This window comes from Herpailurus yagouaroundi, unplaced genomic scaffold (assembly GCF_014898765.1).
Source record: "Herpailurus yagouaroundi ecotype Mexico unplaced genomic scaffold, PumYag 428, whole genome shotgun sequence".
NCBI classification, from domain to species: Eukaryota; Metazoa; Chordata; class Mammalia; order Carnivora; family Felidae; genus Herpailurus; species Herpailurus yagouaroundi.
The window spans coordinates 5,083,614-5,101,485 of NW_024412645.1; the positions used below are offsets into that span (position 1 = coordinate 5,083,614).

The 17,872-nt window shown below is 54.8% G+C and overlaps 1 protein-coding gene across 8 annotated transcripts in view; it reads left to right on the forward strand.

The window, feature by feature from the left end:
- HPS4 (HPS4 biogenesis of lysosomal organelles complex 3 subunit 2) overlaps positions 1-9,630 on the forward strand; it is a 28,052-nt gene extending 18,422 nt beyond the window's left edge. For 5 of the 8 annotated variants that reach the window (XM_040464093.1, XM_040464095.1, XM_040464092.1 and 2 more), the window contains 3 exons: positions 5,198-5,330; positions 5,826-5,934; positions 8,136-9,630. In XM_040464093.1, coding sequence (XP_040320027.1) covers positions 5,198-5,330; positions 5,826-5,934; positions 8,136-8,553 — 660 coding nt within the window. In that variant the 3' untranslated portion in view covers positions 8,554-9,630. Of the gene's footprint in view, positions 1-5,197; positions 5,331-5,825; positions 5,935-6,630; positions 6,642-7,863 lie in introns of all 8 variants that reach the window. The other 3 variants (XM_040464099.1, XM_040464098.1, XM_040464096.1) reach the window with 3 other exon arrangements.
- The last annotated feature ends 8,242 nt before the right edge of the window (positions 9,631-17,872 follow it).

Consider the following 17,872-nt stretch of genomic DNA (forward strand, 5'->3'; position numbering starts at 1 on the left):
ACAGATCACCGCAGTTCGGTGCAGGGAGACTACGGCCTCCAGAACACCCCCCCCCCGCCCCGCGTCCCCTGGGGCCTCACTTCCCAGCCCGGGCACCTGCGGGTTCTGTGTCAGCTGGAGTCTGTCCTCTGCACGTGCCACAGCCTGGGTGGGGAGTGTTCTGGAGGCCGTAGTCTCCCTGCACCGAACTGCGGTGATCTGTAGCTCCTTCCTAAAGGACCTTGCACATCTGAAATGCTGACTGGCTCCGGAAGGCTCCCCTTCGAGCATTCCAGCCCCTTCCCTGCTTGTAGCAGTGAACTGACCTGCTCCGAGCTTGGAGCTTAGGCCCACACTGGAGATCCAGTTGCTATAGTAACAGTCTTGCCTTAGTTGGCAGAAGTTGCTGCAGGGCAGATGGTGTCCTGGGGCTTGCCTTGTTTTTGTTCTTAAATCTATATTATTCTAAGCTGATCTCATTAGCATGCAGGGCTGGTGACCCTCCATAAGTGAGAGGGTCACCTTGGAGCACAGAGCGGGGAGGGAAGGCAGCTTCCTCTGCACAGAGCCCCGAGGCAAGCCGCTGCCCCTCTCCAGCCCTGGCTGGCTTATCTCCCCGCTCCACAGACCCCGCAGTACCCAGGGCGGCCTGTTCGCTTCCCGCACCCTCCTTCCCTGCAACTCTGAGTGACTTATCTGTCTCCTTCTGACACTGCATGGGGACGCATGGTGGTGGTTCTGTGGGCGTCCTCTCCCCGATGCCTTGGTTTTCATGGCCTCTTCTGCTTCGTGCCAAGCCGTAGACAGGTTGTTTTGAAGGCCCAGCATTCAGGTGCGGTGAAGTGGATATGATACCTTTACTTTTCCCCCACCAAAAAAAAAAAGAAAAAAAGAAAAAGAAAAAATAGCACGGGCTGCTCCTGAGGAAGGAAGTAGATTAAAATGTATTCTGCATTCACTGTATGCTGAAGCCTTTACATCTGTTACTTCAGCCAAGCCTGAGAACAGCACTGGGGGTAGGCACTGTAATCCCCGTTCTACCAGGAAGAAAACAGCCTCATCGGGAGACCTGATGGGAGTGGAGGCTCTGGAATTTTTGTTTGTTCCTCGTCTCGCCGCCCCCGCCTGTCTGTTCCCCCACTGATCTGACCCTCAAGGGGTCTGACTTGGTTTATCATGAGCAGGTCCTCCATATCAGGACAGCGGCCTCTGTGGGCTTTCATGCAAAGGAGAAACAGATGGGTGGGCCCCAGGAAAGAGAGGCAGCTTAATGAAGAAGAAAAACTCGTCTTTTCTAAAAAGGGTCAGGAATAACTTTGATCGGCTTGCCGTTTTGAGAGCAGGTTTTGTTGACCAAGCCCAGAGGTTGCCTGTTTTATAATTGGGAGAGATGTTTTATTGCCTTTTTGTCCTGGGCCTGCATCCAAAACACTTGACCTGATTTCCCTCCAGACCCTCTGTTGCTGTCTAGAAAAGCCAGTCCCCTGAAGAATGGTAAACTACAGTTCAGATGTGGCAGTGAGGACACCCCCTCCCCCGCCCTCTTTGAAAGGGCTCCTTGGTCACGTTACACACCACCAGGTCATCTTCGTGCCATTTGCCAACTCGTCTTTTAGCAGATGATCTGCCACCTCTTCGTGTTTGCCTCGGCCGGCCGGGGGTGGGGAGCAGGTGGAAAGGGGTGGGGGGGGGGAGCCGCTAAGAGAGGTGGGGAATGGTTCAGAGAAAACGGAGTACGCTCACACCAGGGGGCAGCATAGAGCCACCAATAGTTTCCTTCTCAAAACCCAAGATAATCTCACCGACCTTCAAGTACAGTGATCAGATCAGTTATTCATCGCTACAGTAGGACTTTGAGCTGTCTGTGCACGGTAGATGAGGCTTGAGGTTAGTGCCACGGTGTTAGCACAAAATACCTCATGAAAATGCACCTGTCCCCCGTGAAACTCGTGCTTTGGGTGAGTGCATGTTATTGCATCATTTCTTCAGCACATTTTGGCACACGCTGACATTCAGGCCCCTTGCTTTACCGTGGATTAGAAGCTGGAGGGTCCAGGAATCAGCCCAGCTTCATATATCCTGGGGCCGTCATGGGGATCACGTGTGTGTTAGCATATATCAGGGCTTGGCAAACTTGGAATGTAAAGCAAGACCTAGCACATATTTTCAGCTTTGTACAATTATTCGGCTTTGCTCTTGTAAGACAATAACAATCACAGACAACATGTAAATAAACGTAGTGGCTGTGTTCCAATAATACGTTACTCATGGATACGGAAATTGGAACTTCGTGTGATATTCATATGTCACAATATTATTCTTTTGATTTTTTTTTTCCTAACCATATAAATTTGTAAAAACCATGCTTAGCTCTCAGGCTCTATGAAAACAGGCAGTTGGCTGGATTTGGCACCCGGGCCGTGGTTTGCTGACCCCTCATATAGATGACAGCATTGGTTCCCAGTAAAAACTCGTCTGCATATCATTTGACACAACATCGTGTGAATGTGTGTTTTTGCTTAAGTGATTTTACCTTGACTACAAGTTGGGCAGAAAATTCCAGAAGCAGAGTTCAGTACCCACAGGAAAAACTCGGGTTTTAGCACACCTCACTTTCTGTCCCCATTATCCCCTCCTTTGGGCACCAGCTCAGGATGGAAGGGATGACGGTTACGAGGTTCCTGAGGTCCAGAAACTTCCAGCGAGGCTGTAGTCTGATTTCCTGGCAACAGGTTGTGCGGGTGTGCGCCCATCTATTCAGATAGGCTCGTTAGCATCGGTGAAGGGCTGTGTCTGTTATGCTATAGCGATGATCGGACCAGGAGATCCCTGAGCATGGGTCCTTTGACTTTTTTACCACGCACCTCAGTTTAAACGCAATAGCCCATAAGTGGGATGTGCTTGCATTGGATCTGCCCCTTTATCTGCTCACTGTGTTGATGTTTATCGCGTACCTACTAGGGGCCTGGCACTGTGCTAGGCGCTGCGGATATAAAGGTTGAACCCTTGTGTGCAGATGTATTGCCTTTGAAAATCACTTCTTTTTTTTTTTTTTAATTTTTTTTTTTTTTTAACATTCATTTTTGAGAGAGCACAAGCGGGGGAGGGGCAGAGAGAGACGGAGACATGGAATCTGAAGCAGGCTCCAGGCTCCCAGCTATCAGCACAGAGCCTGATGCGGGGCTCGAACTCACAAACCACGAGATCGTGACCTGAGCTGAAGTCAGACGCTCAACCAACTGAGCCACCCAGGTGCCCCGCAAATCACTTCTAAGACACTCAGAGAGAAGAACTAACATGAGCCCAGTACACTTCCAACTCTGTACTTTTCACGTGTGCTTATTTTTCTACACGGCTGTTGAGTAACAGTCCACAGACGAGTGGTGGTTAAAAGTGCCCGTTAAAAAGATCCCTCTTCTTTGACGATAACTTTCGCTTTCTTGACTCTGTAAAAATGCCTTTCCCCCAGGGTAGCACTTTCAGAGCTTACAGTGGACTTTTATATGTGTTATTTTCACTTACTGCACTCAACAGCCCTGTCGTCGTCCCATTTTGCAGATGGAAAAAAAAAGTGAGACACAGAAAATTCAGTTAACTTGCCCCTGATCATCTGGCCAGGATGAGCCACCTGCTTCCCCGGGGCGGCGGTGGCCTTCTCGTGGCCAAAGCAGCCTCAGGACCGGGGCGGGAGGGGGCCCTGCTTCAGACCGAGTCCCTCAGGCTGCGACCGATGTATTTGGTCAAGTCCAAAGCGGAACTCAAAGACTACCAGACAGCCATTGGAGAATGATATTTGACGTTGCAAGAGAATAGTTTTAAGGACGGAGAGCATAGTTCATGCTGTATCATTAAGCTATAAAACTCATATCAATCGTTATTTATGGTTTGATCCCATTTTTATTCTATAAAGAAAGAATCCTACGGGGCGCCTGGGTGGCTCAGTTGGTTAAGAGTCCGACTTCGGCTCAGGTCATGATCTCACGGTCCGTGGGTTCGAGCCCCACGTCGGGCTCTGTGCTGACAGCTCAGAGCCTGGAGCCTGCTTTGGATTCTGTGTCTCCCTCTCTCTCTGTCCCTCCCCTGTTCATGCTCTGCCTCTCTCTGTCTCAAAAATAAATAAACGTTAAAAATAAAAAAAAAAAAAAAAAGAAAAAAAGAATCCTACAAAATGGTGTAGTTCTGTGTTCTCAGCTGTACCTGCACGTGACTCGTCCTGGGAGGTTGTTTTAAAATACAGGTGGTTGGGGCGCCTGGGTGGCGCAGTCGGTTGAGCCTCCGACTTCAGCCAGGTCACGATCTTGCGGTCCGTGAGTTCGAGCCCCGCGTCAGGCTCTGGGCTGATGGCTCAGAGCCTGGAGCCTGTTTCCGATTCTGTGTCTCCCTCTCTCTCTGCCCCTCCCCCGTTCATGCTCTGTCTCTCTCTGTCCCAAAAATAAATAAACGTTGAAAAAAAAAATTAAAAAAAAAAAATACAGGTGGTTGGGCCTCCCCTCCCAGACAGCTTTCCTCAACCAGATTCCTCCTCTGAACCACAGAGCACAGAAGTCCATCTGACCCCTGTTTGGGGGTGTGGTTGGTACTATTCTAGATGCCCCAGAGAGAGGCAAACTCACTGCAGACGATCGCGGGGGGGGGGGGGGGCGCGCCTCCCCCCCCCGGCCCCGGGCGCGAACCCCGGGGGGGGGCACCGGCCACCCGTGCTATGAAAATGTGTGCCTGGGCGGGAAAGTCACGGTCAGAAGATGTACCAAGATGCCGGCAGTGGCGACGACTATGTGGTCAGGTTATGGACCGTTTTTCTCTGCTTCCTTTTCAGCTTTTCCGTTCACCTGTCTTCTGATTTTTCTGCCATTTTAGGAAAACATCAAAACATAAGGGCAAGAGTTAGTACTTCCCTAAAAATGGGTAAAAACACCGGTCAGAGTCCTTTCTTTTTAAGTTTACTTATTTATTTTGAGAGACAGTGTGTGTGCACACACGTGTACCAGCGGGGGAGGATCAGAGAGAGAGGGAGAGAGGGAATCCCAAGCAGGTTCCGCACTCTCCACGTGGCGCCTGACTCAGGGCTTGAACTCCCGAACCATGAGATCACGACCTGAGCCGAAACTGAGCGTCGCGTGCTTAGCCGACTGAGCCGCCCAGGCGTCGCCCCAAGGGTCGTTTTTGCTCAATCGGATGGCCACGGGGATATTCCTAAGTCTCCGCTGCCCGTCCGCAGTACCACAGCAGCCTGGCGTCCCTGAACGGGCTGGAGGTCCACCTGAAGGAGACGCTGCCCAAAGACGCCGCTGCCTTCCCCAGCAGGACGTACAACTTCACGCATTATGACCGCATCCAGAATGTGCTGACCAGTAAGGAGAGGCTTGCGGGGCCAGGGTGTCTCCTCCCGGCTCCGCGCGAGCCCGCCGCCCCGCCGCGGTGGGTTCATACTCGGGGCCGGCGCCCCGTTGTTGGTGCTCCGCCCGGAGTTGTGGACCGCGGTTAAGAGGCTGCTTTCTCGCTTGGAGCCAGCTCCCACTGAGTTTAGAATCCGCTTGGCAAACACTCCCTTACTCATTTGTCTTTTTTTGGTTGTTTCTCCAACATTTGGAGAGAAGCACACACATGTTCAAATATCTGTGATAAGGTCTGCCTCAAAGCGGTGGGATCCATGGGCGGAAACCCGGCGTTGCTCATTCACAGGGATAGCGCGTGCTGCGTCGCATGGTGGCAGCCGTAGGTGGCCGACACCCTGGGCCCCTGCGCCCGTGGCCGCGAGCCACACGCTCTCCCAGCCTACAGTGCCGGGGGTGAGCCGGTCGGCCGGGGGAGTCCCCTGCCACAACCTCTGTGTCCTCTTCCACAAGCGAACCTGCCACAGGTGGCCACCACCCAGGACCGCCGCTTTCTCCGGGCCGTCGGCCTCATGCACTCGGACTTTGCCCGGCTGCCTGCGCTGTATGAGATGACCATCAGGTGAGCGTCCCCCAGGGTCCCTCTTGAAGTCCTGCACCCAGAGTGGCCTTCCCAGGGGTCCGGGCCACAGCCTTACGCATCACGAAATGAAGGACATTCCAGTGCTTCTCCTTGGGTCCGCTCCCCTGCCCGCCGTCACCTCCTGTCATGCTTTCCCACGTCCTGTATTTTCTGGGGACTTGCCTGGGGCTCGGACCTGCTTTAGACGATAAGCTGCAACAGTGAGGAAAGCTGAGGTCCCCACCGCCTTGCGGGGACAGGGGGCCTCTGTCCCTTGCCTGGAGCGATGCCTGAGTGCTGTTGCTGCCATCTGACCTGAGTCATGTGCTTACAGCAAAACAGACTGACCCGAATCTGTGAAGTAAAACGCTCGCCTCCCCTCACCCGCCACACACCCAAAAGATCCCCACAGATAATCGTTTGGTGTCTCGTACTCCAGGTTTTGTTGTTTGGGGGTTGCTTTTTTGCTTATAAAACATAGACGGTCAGTATTTTCATTATGCTAATAGCTTTTCTTCTAGAAAACAGGATCACACTAACGTGCTGTTTTTACAAGTTTCTTTTTTCACTTTATGATGTATCCTACCCATCGCCATGTTGGTAGGTATAGCTCCATAATTAGCATTGTAATTTATAGTATTTAACCAACTGAGTTCTCCTTTCTCTCCCTACATGCTTCTCTAATGAAACCGGTAGGAGAACATAAGGCAAGTTAGAGGGCAGAAGGGGAGGGCCCACTGTATGTCTGTGATTCCACCGAATCCTGGCAACGATTTGGGAAAGTGCGTTTTTTCCTCTTCATTGTATAGAGGCGGATACCGAAGCACAAAAAGGATCAGCAACTTGTCCCAGGGTCACATTCTGATTAAGGGGCAGAGCCAGGATTTGAACCCACGTCTCTCTGACTCTGAAGTGCCCACTGTGTCCCCATATTTCCAGTTCAGGGGCGGGCAGGGTGGTCGAGAGGGAGGGGCGCGGGCGCTGGACTCCCACAGACGCACACGGGGGCCTCGGCCATCATGGTGACGTGGTGCTAATGCCCTGTACCCGGGGGTCAGTATTTCAGGATATTTTCCCATAATAAATGTGCCTCCTCTGGCTTTAAGTCAGAGCTGCCCCAAGCTGGCAACCTAGAGGGACATTTACAGTCACTGGTTTGGGAACCGGTTGTGTCAGGGTGTGTGTGTGGGGGGGGGGGGGGGAGGTTGTTTAGAGAGGGATGGAAATGAGTCAAATGTCAGCTTGGGATGTATTAACCACCTTGTGGCCCTGCAGTATTTTGGAGCCAAGTGGGGTTTTGTGTTGGCATCCGTGGCTTATTTTAATAGTAACAGAAACAGCGGCCACCATTTCTTAACCACTCACCATGTACTAAGCAGTTTCTGTGTGTTTTCCTCATTTAGTCTCAAGAAAAGTCTCAGCGATGGGATTCACTGTTGTCATATCCATTTTGCAGATCCGGGACTTAGAGCTGGGACTCAGGAGGAGTAACTTAGCAGGGGGCACCCAGCCAGGAAGCCACGGGCCTGGGGTCATGCGTGTGTGAGCCCAGCTCCAGGCCTGTAGCCACCAGGCCGCGGTGCTCCCTCCGGGTGCCTGTGATGGCTCGTCCGTGACTCATCCCGCTGTCTAGCAAGTGCCACAAGACACGTAGGCCAGGTGGCCCCTTGAGGTCCCAGAGGGGGAAGCTGGAGGAAGATGGGATTCTCCTCCTACCTCCCCTGGAAGCAGCAATCCCAGTGAGCTGGGCCCAGGGTCCCTGACTCCACTCCCTTTTACTAGACTTGGAGAAACTGAGGCCCAGCGGGGAAATAGTCCGAGACAGGCAGGATCGGGGAACCAGGTGGTTGCCTGGCCCCGGAGTCACTTCCTCCCTAGTGGGTCCTCCTTTGCCCGGGCCCCTCACCCCTCCCTCCGCTTCTGTGACAGGTTTCCTGTCACTTGATGCCGCAGCCCTCTCCTCTGCCCTCACTGCCCCCACTCATGCAGCCGCCTTCCGTGGACACTGTCCGTGCTCGTCAGCCTGGCGGCATCGCCCAGCCCTGCGCCTCCAGGTGCCCTCGCCGCCGCTGCTGCGTAAGGCTGGGTGAGGACTGAGCCAGGCTGCCCGAGAGCGCTTGGCGGAGCTGCTCTGCTGTCAGCCAAACGTGCAGCCACCAGCACAGTCCTGCACTTACCCTAACCTCGGGCTCTGTGGCCAGGGCCGCCACGGACAGCGCCAGCCTCCAGAGAGTCGAAAGGAAGGAAGACGTCTCTTGGCACCGAAGCCTGGAACTCGAGTGCGCAAGTCGAACCCCGGACCGCAGCAGCTGGCCCCCCCCCCCCCCCGCCCCGTCCCGCCAGCATTTGGGGTCGCTGGGCCCCTGCCGAGCACCTCCCGAGGTCTCTGTGTGGTCAGAGGCCTGCCCAGGCAGCCTGGGACCATTGTCTTCTTTCTTCCCCCTCAGAAACGCCTCCACGGCCGTGTATGCCTGTTGCAGCCCCGTCCAGGAGACCTATTTCCAGCAGCTGGCGGTGGCGGCGCGGAGCTCCGGCTTCCCGAGTCCGCAGGACGGCGCCTTCAGCCTCCCCGGCAAAGCCAAGCAGAAGCTGCTGAAGCACGGGGTGAACTTGCTCTGAACCGGGCCGCGGCAGGAAGTTCATCACCCCAGGAGAGGATGAGCAAGTCGAATAGCAGAGAAGTTGCGCCGCCTTGAAAGTCCCTCTGTTCTAGTTTCCTCGGCACATTCCCCTTGTAGGAACATGATGATACGTGCGTGCGTGTCACTCCTTTTGTAGGTTGGGGCTTGAGCGGGTAGTTCTTCGGGTCAGCGGACCTGGAGCACGCGATAAAGGGCTTTGTTACGCTGGCCAGGTTGCGGCCGGGCCGGGTGCTTTTGGCTCCCAACCAAAGAGGGGCAGGGCCAGGTAGTTGTCCCCTCACACGCGGTCTTGGGCACCTGTCACTTTTCGCTGCTATTGCATCTGGACCCTAACTAGTACCACGAGCATTTTCTCTGCAAGCCTGTTGTCCTGAGTCCAGGGGGCGGTGTGAGGCAGGGCTGCAGGGGGTAGGATTTGTCAGCCAGCAGACCGAACCCCCACACCTCAGGTAGGTGTTCTTTGGAGTGGCCCCCCCCGGGAGGTCTGGACGAGCAACGCAGGGAGGCAGGCAGGGATGCCAGAGGCACCTCGTTTGCATGCTTCTAGAACTATATTCAAAACCAGGAGTTTTGTTCTGTTCTTTGGAACACCCACAGTGGGGGCAAGTCTTGATAACATGGGAGGGAGCCTGGGGTTCTAAGGTAGCCGTGAGCCCCGGGAACTGGGTGATGGCACACCGGCCCGTGCGCCTTTGGTGCAACGTGGGCCATGCAACTGGCCCCTCTCCAGTGAAGGTCCTCAAACAGGAGCTCTCAAAACGGGGCAAAAGCCAAGCTGTGCTTTCCAGCGGTGGCTGCATGAAAGGGAGCAGCGTTCATCCGTGTTCCCGGGCCCATGCTCCAGGCAGAAAGTTTACAATAATGTGATACAGAACACAGGATGAGATCTTTACCAGGGTCTGAACTGTTTACTGGGAGTACCTGAGACTTCCGTTTGGAAACTGCAATGTTAATAGTTTCATGTCGGTGAACAAGTGCCTAATGTTTGTGACCGTGTCTTGTCTTGAAAGGAGTTGTCCAGGGCTAAAAATAAAACAGCCCAAAATGCTATTGAGTTGTGAGTCATGGTGACCTCTCTAGTGAGAAAGTTAAGGTAAAGATATTTTGTGTGTGTGTGTGTGTGTGTGTGTGTGTGCGCACGCACATGCGCCCATTTGGCGCGGACGCAGTTTGCCATGCCTGAATTGACGCAGGCAGGTGAGTGCGGGCGCACTTCAGAATGGTCTGTCCGTGAGGGTGACCGGCCGCAGCTGCTCTGCCGGGTCAGCGTGGCTGGCCCAGCACACCAGGCCCAGCCACCCTTCCTTCCACCTCTCCCTGGAATCCCTGCTGCCACTGGCCGGCCTACAAGGGTCCTGTTCCCAGATGGAGGAGGACCATTCCCCAAGCTAGGGCAGACATGTACTGTCCTACTGCTCCGCTAAATTTTCCAAGAAGAAATTCACTATGAGCCTCTGTGCCAGCCTGCCAAGGAACCTTCCCATGACTGACGGACACACCACACAGTCCTTTCCTGGCTGTGGGGTGTTTTCAAATAGCCGTGCTTTGCCTCTTGCTCGCTGGGACACCAGAATTCCGAGGGACCCAGCTCTGAGCTCAGGGGCATCACAACCTGTCACGTATTGAAACGGGGACAGAATTTGGAGCCCGGAACCCATGGTCATCTGCTTCCTCACAGCTCAGCTAACTGCCCGAGTTCAAGGACTCTTCCAGACCGGATCTGTTTCACGAGCAAGTTGCTTGGCTTTCCTAGATGTCATGCCATCTGCAGACCTGAATCTTGCTGGGTTTGCTTTCAGGAACCTCTCTCTCCTTCTACATTCTCAGGGCTGCCATTGAGCCTCGAAAAAAACACTCTTAATACAAAATGTCTCTGTTTCTGAGAATCCACGCTCGAGGCAGCAGCCAGATGCTCCCCCTTTATTCCTTCCCCCCCCCAAATTAAGTCTTAACAGTTACATGGACAGCCACACACAACGGTCATTTCAAAACACATCCACAGATGCTTTGCTACAAATGAGGGATCTGGTCCTCCTCCCCTGAGCGTGGGCTGTACTTAGTGATTCGTTTCTAATGAATAGAACATGGTAACGACGACAGTATGACTTCTGGGAGCAGGTTACACAACGCACAGCAGCTTCTGTCTCACGGGTCACCTCATTTGGGGCAAGCTGACGTTCAAGCAGCCCACGGAGGAGCCCTCGTGGTGAGGGTCTCCTGCCCACAGCCGTGTGAGGGAGCCGTCTTGCTTCAGCCCCGGTCAAGCCTTCAGATGAGTGCAGCCTCTGGAGAAATTGAACCAGAACCAGCAAGCTAAGCTGCTTCCGGATTCCCAGCCTTCCGAAAGCATGTGACCTGATAAACGCATGTGGTCCCGAGCCACCGTTTGGGGGTCATTTGTTACACGGTGGTAGATGATTAACACAACTTTTATGCCAATACCCCATCCACCAAACTAGGTTCCGTACTGCTTCGGCACTGCTTTTTAGCCTGATGCTAGACAAAGCTGCAGTTTCTCAGACGCCGGGTACCCCCTTTCCCACCTTGGAGAGCTGGGCTGGACAACTGAGGAACATACTGTGATCACTCCCTCAGCTTTCTCCCTACGGCTCCCAGAGCCTGACACTGATAGTCAGCCGGGTCCCCGCTTCCTCTCGTCTGGGCCCTGCCCTGGCCCCTCTTCTTATTCCTGCCACCCAGGTGCCCCCATGCAGGCTACCCTCTTCTGAATGTCCACCCAAATGGCCCCAAGCCCCCAGCCTTCCTGGCCCTACCTGTCCCGCTTTTCTGGGAGGCCTGTGATGGAGGGTGTGTGGACACCGGTGAGGCTTTCCCCTGCAGTTTGAGGAAACCCATCAGCTGCAGCTGGAGCATGGGTAGCACGATGGAGGAAGCTGGGAAGGTCCCTGGATGATCATTTCTTGGTCCTAGAATGCGTGCCTTGGAGTTGAGAAGGGGGAGTTGGCAGGAGGCAGCAAGAGGAGGGGGTGAGGGCCAGCCCCTCACCTTTTTTCTTGTCCAGGAGCTGGGGTCAGTCTGGAGGGTGGCCTCCCACTGCTGACGCCTTGAACGGCTCACCGTCACCCTGGCCCAGCCCTCGGCTCCCAGCTGCAGCTGCTTTGGCACACGGTCCTCTGGCTCCAACTTGCCCTCAGCCAGTGCCCCCCAGCACCCCCACCCCCAGCACCAGACCGAAGAAGACAGCTTTATAAAGTAATTTGTGCTGAGAACCTTCTTCCACTCTCCACCAAGATGGGACTGTCCAATACGTACCCCTTGTGTATGGAAAAGGACCACCCCCCACCCCCCCGCCACCGAGTCTCATCCACCCGGGATTAATCCAGAAAAGGTGAAGTCCATAAATGTTGTACACCCCTTCCCTTTGCTTCTGTGGTCCCGTTTACTTTCTGCAGTGGAGCCTGGCTCAGGGACCTCAGCAGCAGCCTTGATCGTGACTGTGGCCCCAAGGCTGCTAGAAGAGGAACGCTTAACCCCTCGTCTTCCTGTGTGATACTGCAGAGCTTCCGGTGGCTATGAGGACATCACTTAATGACAGCCCGGGGCCCCTACCCTCAAAATTAGCCTCTAGACTTGAGGCTCCCCAGAGCAGGGGCCCTTCTGTCGGAGCGGGCCCCGTGCCCCCAGGGAGGTGCTCCCTGGTGGCATCTGCAGGACAGGATCTGGTTTACAAGTGACACCTGAATGCCCCAGTCATCCTGGACGACAGCCTTATGCGAGCGGGGAACACAGGATGAGCAGGGAGTGAAAGGGTCTGTTTGGGGTCAGTCTGCATCTGCTGCCCGGCATTTACAGCTCGTGAACCTTAAGGATCAAGTTCCCCTGGAGTGATTAATAGGGACAACCAGATTCCTGCTGGGAAAGGACTTCCAGTCCCTAGGGGGGCGCCTGAGCCTAATCAAACTGGCTCCCTGCTGGAGGGAAGCATCTAGGATCACTGGCTCCCATCACCTTGACAGTGGTAGCACGGGAGGCCTGGCTGCAGTGACTGGCTCCAGGGTCTCTCGAGTGCCAACCCCATGGCGGTCCTTTCGGCGGCTGACAAGCCCTTCGCACCCCCTCTGACACCGCACACCCCGCAGCAAGGGGGTGTGACGTGCTCTGTGCCATGCGAATGGTGGCCCCCAAAGGTACCATGTGCTCATCCCTGGCACCTGTGTTACCTCGTACGATAACTGCTCTGCTGGTGTGATTAAGAATCTGGAGATGCAGAGAACGTTCTGGATTATCTCAGTGCTACCACAAGTGTCCTCATCTGACAGGCAGAGCAAGACGATCCACACCGAGAGGGGGAGACGTGGAGGCGGAGACTGGAGCGCCACGGTCACAAGTCAAGGAACGCCGGGGGCCGCTGGATGCCCGGAGAGGTGAGGGACGGCTTGTGCCCTAGAGCCTCCGGAAGGGGGGCCACTCTGGTGACGCGCTGATTCGGGCCCAGTGAAACGGACTGCGGACGTGGGCCCCCAGAAGTGCGTGAGAATGCAGTTCTGTTGTTTTCCTGGCAACTGGTCACGGCGGCCACAGGAGACTAACACGCCCCGCCGCCCTGCCAGCATTGCCCCCATGCAAACGTCCTGGGGCAAAGGGGAGTGGGTCCATCGGCTCCTGAATGGATAAGAAGCAGGACAACGGGAGGGGCAAGTCCCCTGGGGCCCCTGCAAGGACACTGGGGAGGACACGTGTACAGCCGACACTGGTCGACGAGGCCGAGGAGGGAAAAAAGAGACTCTGGATCTTTTGTTCAGTGCGTTTGTTGAATCTGGGAAGCTGAAGGGGAAGGTTCCGAGGGCTTCAAGGCTAACGGAAAAAAAAGGACATTTCCCCTCTGTTTACTTTGAGTGTCGGAACCTGAAATCAGCTGTCTTTCTCCTGGGAATGAAATGCACGGAGCTTCTGGATCCTGTTAGAGCCAAGAAGATGGCTGCCCGTGTGCCCTCGGGTCCGAGCAGAGAGCCGGTGGTGTTCTTGGCCCTGCTTTCCCGCTCAACTGGGCCCCGCACTCTCAGGGGAGGGCCGGGGGACCTGAACACCGGACCCCACAAGGCCCTGTGGCTGGAGAGAAGAGGAGACAAGCCAGCCCCCACCTCCCACGCACTGGTGACAAGGCACTGCGTATGTCCTTTGCTCCACCCAGCCCAAAGGGGTTCCTGCCGCAGTTGAGGGACGCGGGCTTTGGTGACAGGGCCCGGAGCTCAGATCACACCCCTTTAACTTTACTGCTGTGGAAACGGGGCCAAGTTACTTTATTTCCCGGAACCTCAGTGTCGTCTTCTTGGGAACGGAGAGGAAAGGGTAATTATGTAAAGGGGTGGCATATTGTGTGGACCCTCAAAGTGAGGGGTTCGGTGAGTGTCCCAAAAGGGCAAATGGCATCTCCAGGGGGGACCCTGTGCCAGCGATGAAGATGAGACCTGAAGGTATGGGTGGGGTTCCAAAGCCTGCCAGACCGTGCGTTTGGTACCTTTCTTCTAATTCCGGCTCCTCTTCCAGCTGGCCACATGACCTTGTTCCCGGCAACTGCTGCTCTGAGCCCACATCTTCTGTGTTAAATGCACACAACTGTCTCGGCTTTACCCCAGTGTTGGCCCCCAGTACTCGTGGGACGATAACACCTGCAAAGGAATCTCTTAAGAGTGCACGGTGCTCTCTGTGCCCGAGGAAGAAACGGACTCTCCCCTCGGATCCGGGGTGGCTAACGCATCAGAAGCAGGGAGACGGGGAAGGGGAGGCGATCAGAAGTCAGGACCAAGGCGGGTGCCTGGGAAGGAGGCAGAAAGTAAATCAGTCTCTGTGTGTGTCGCCTCCTGCCACGTAATGCTCCAATCTGCTTGAGTATTTTCACTGCCATCTGTCAGCAGCTCGAAAATATATGGCCTTATTCTGTCCTGTTCCCTGTGTTTACATCTGGTTTGCAAGATTTAGCTGGGAGGTAAATCATAGGGGGAGGTTGCGAGCAGCAGCGCCCGATGGTCCTCACAAACAGCATTTTGTGCTCAGCTTTCGCTTCTCATATTTCCATTTAAGAAATGCGAACAGAGCCCTTCCCATCCACCCAGAACTTGACAGTATTATCTTATTCGAACCTCACTTTATGCCTATGAAAGTAGGCATTAGGCCCGTTTGACAGGTGAACCTCACAGAGTGGATCAGGACTTCCTGGTGGCAAAGGACAGCAACCACAACTCACCCAGCGCCTGAGTGCCAGGGGTTTGGAAGGCTCTGACTGGCCGGGTGTGGATGGTGAGCCCAGTCCTACAGCTGGGGCTGGTCGGATCCTAGAAACCCAAGAGCTGAGAATGGGGGTGTTACATCTTACAAGAGGCTCAACAAGGTACTGCTGGAAGAGAGTCTTAAAAATAGCGGCCATCTGGGGCGCCTGGGTGGCTCAGTTGGTTAAGTGTCTGACTCTCGATTTCCACTCAGGTCATGATCTCGCGGTCCGGGAGTTCACGTCGGGCTCTGTGCTGACAGCTCAGAGCCTGGAACCTGCTTTGGATTCTGTGTCTCCCTCTCTCTCTGCCCCTTTCCTGCTCACACTCTCTCTCTCAAAAATAAACAAACATTAAAAAAAAAAAAAAAAAAAAACAGCGGCCATCTGGGGCACCTGGGTGGCTCAGTTGGTTAAGCATCTGACTCTCGATATCGGTTCAGGTCATGATCTCACAGTTTGTGAGTTCAAATCCTGCACTGGGCTCTGCGGTGACAGGAACCTGCTTGGGATTCCACCACAGTGTGGAACCTGCTTGGGATTCTCTCTCTGCCCCTGCCCTGCCTGCTCTCTCAAAATAAAAAAAAATTTTTTTAATAAAAAATAAAAGTAAATAGGGGCCATCTGTTAGAGACCCAGGTTAAGGAGCCTGCCCAGCGTTGCACAGGGGCACAGTCCAGACTTTCACCTAGAGCTGGCTGGTTTCAAAGGCCTTGCCATTCTTGAGTGGGACCCTCGGCCCCAGCTACATGTTAGAATCAGGGCAGGAAGTGAGTTAAAACAAACACTGAGACCTGGGCCCCACCCCTTGAACAAAGAAATGAGTGGCTTTGGGGTGGGGGCGGGGCATCAGTGTTTCTCAAAAGCCGGTGACTGTATCACACATCACGCATCATGCAAAGTCAAGGACCGGCAGGTTAGGATCCCCCTTCCCCTCCCACACCGTATGCTGTAGGGCATTCGATGTTACAAGTGTGGTCACTGTACCCAGAACCCAGACAAGCCGGGTGACTTTGGGGGATAATGAGCAGGTGGCTGGGAGACCCGGTACGTGACCTAGTGCAGTCTGGCCTTGAAGCCGATGCAGGCTTCTCATCCGAAGCTGGGCGGGCACACAGGCTCCCTCTTCTCACCTTGAGCATCCTTAGCTGTAGTGTGTAAATTACTTTAGCAATTGCCTAGTTGGCAATGCACACCTCAGGAGAGTGAGAGATGTCTCGGCCCCGGAGCGAGTGGTGCTCCTCCCTCCCGCCTGCTGAGGGCGCTGGGAAGACACCAGGCAGCTGGGCTGCTCTTGGGGCTCCAGGCCACCCGTGTCACCCACCCCTCTTTAAAAGGAAAAAAAAAAAATCGAGATGTAGCTACTGAGGGACCTGCTTCCTCCCCTGTGCATCCGCCTCTTCCTTACAAACCCTTCTTCCTCACCTGCCCCCCCCCCCCCCCACCGCCCACCACAACAGACTTGACCACTTCACTCTGGTTTTCGGCAAGATCCTTTATTTATCTCCTGTTCCCCAACCATGTGACATGAGTTCAGGTAGCCGGGTACCTGCGTGGGCTGTTGGCTTTGTAAACGTAGAGCAGTCAGTATGTATAGAAATCATGCACCTCGGTGATTCTGGAACAAGATACTTAATGAGTAAAAAGACTTCAGGTGTGTTTGAAATGTCTGCCCTGTCCCGCGTTCTGATCACTGAAAAATGTCTGTATAGAAAGTTTACCCAAATAGAGACAGGTTTTCTTCGCTCGCGTGCCAGTAACGGCTACTGCGTTTCGGTTCACGGTTCCTCCTGATGGCTGTTCCTCGCAGGCGCTGCCGGTTTCCATTCAGACACGGCCCCGGCCCTGTCCGCGGGACAAACTGCATGTTCCACACGGCCCCACGGCTTTATAAATCGGACACTGCTCATAACGCACTATTCAAAAAAGGCGTCTCAAGTATGGCCGCAGGCTACTCTTGCACACGTCGGCTAACAGGAGGACGTTTCTAGAATCAGTGCCTCAAACTGGCCATGTCCTTCACAGGCGACCAAGAGGCCAGCACCGTGACTGTGGGTCTTTCAGGCTCATGGGTCTTCCCGGTGGCCTCTCTCTCACACACACACACTGGCCTGGGTCGCTGTCGCTCGGCATGCACCCATGCGGTGACAGGGACACGGGGCCGATGCCTCCACCGTCTCGGAGTCCGGCACTGGAACATTTATGTACAGACGGATAAATGGAAACACTCATAGGCAACAGAACTCCAAAGCAGAACGGACACTTTTTGGTCGGATCTACGATTCCAGTTTTGCCAGAGGAAGGTGGTTCCTGGAATGTCACTTGCACGAGCAAGGTCTCACCGCACACCCCCCGGCTCCTACCAGCCAACCTGGCCGGTTGACGTCTTGACGTTCGTCACCGTGGACTCGAAACAGCTGCACAGGGAATTTTCCAGGCCCGGTTTGGCAGTAGGGCTTCGGTAGGCAGTGAGGTAAGTGGATCACACGACCCGCAGCTGATCCGTGGGAGCCCCGACTTGGCTGCCGGGGACACTAGCCCCAGCTCTGCAGGGAAGCCGTGTTTACGGAAAAGCCGCCAGTCCCACCAGCCGGACGCTCCCTGCCGTCAGGGGCCTGACAGGGTTCGGAGTGAGGTGAGCGACAGCGACAGGGTCCCGCTGGGGCCCGGCCGCCACGCGCCGCCCCTGACCGGGTCCACCCTGCCCGGGAAGCCGGCTGGGCGTGGGGGCTGCACGCTCTCCCGGCCGCCGGCCCGGCGTGGCCGAAGGATCCCCTGCGTGGCCGTGACAGCAACAGAGGCCAAGGTCTCTAGCGCTCTGGTGTGCAGTGTTTTGGTCGAGTTTTGTTTTTGTTTTTCTCTTAAGATGACCACAAGAAGTTTCACGTTATTACATTCAGACAGATAACCGTTTGCTTACGCTGTTTCAGAGCACTGGGAAAACCGAGCAGCGATACGGCAAGGACAGGGGCACTGAGCCTCCGGCCCCGGAGCAAAGTAATGCGCTATTAGGCAGGAAGGAGTCGCGGGAGCAAATGACTGGAAGGAAAAAAAAAAAAAAAAACAAATC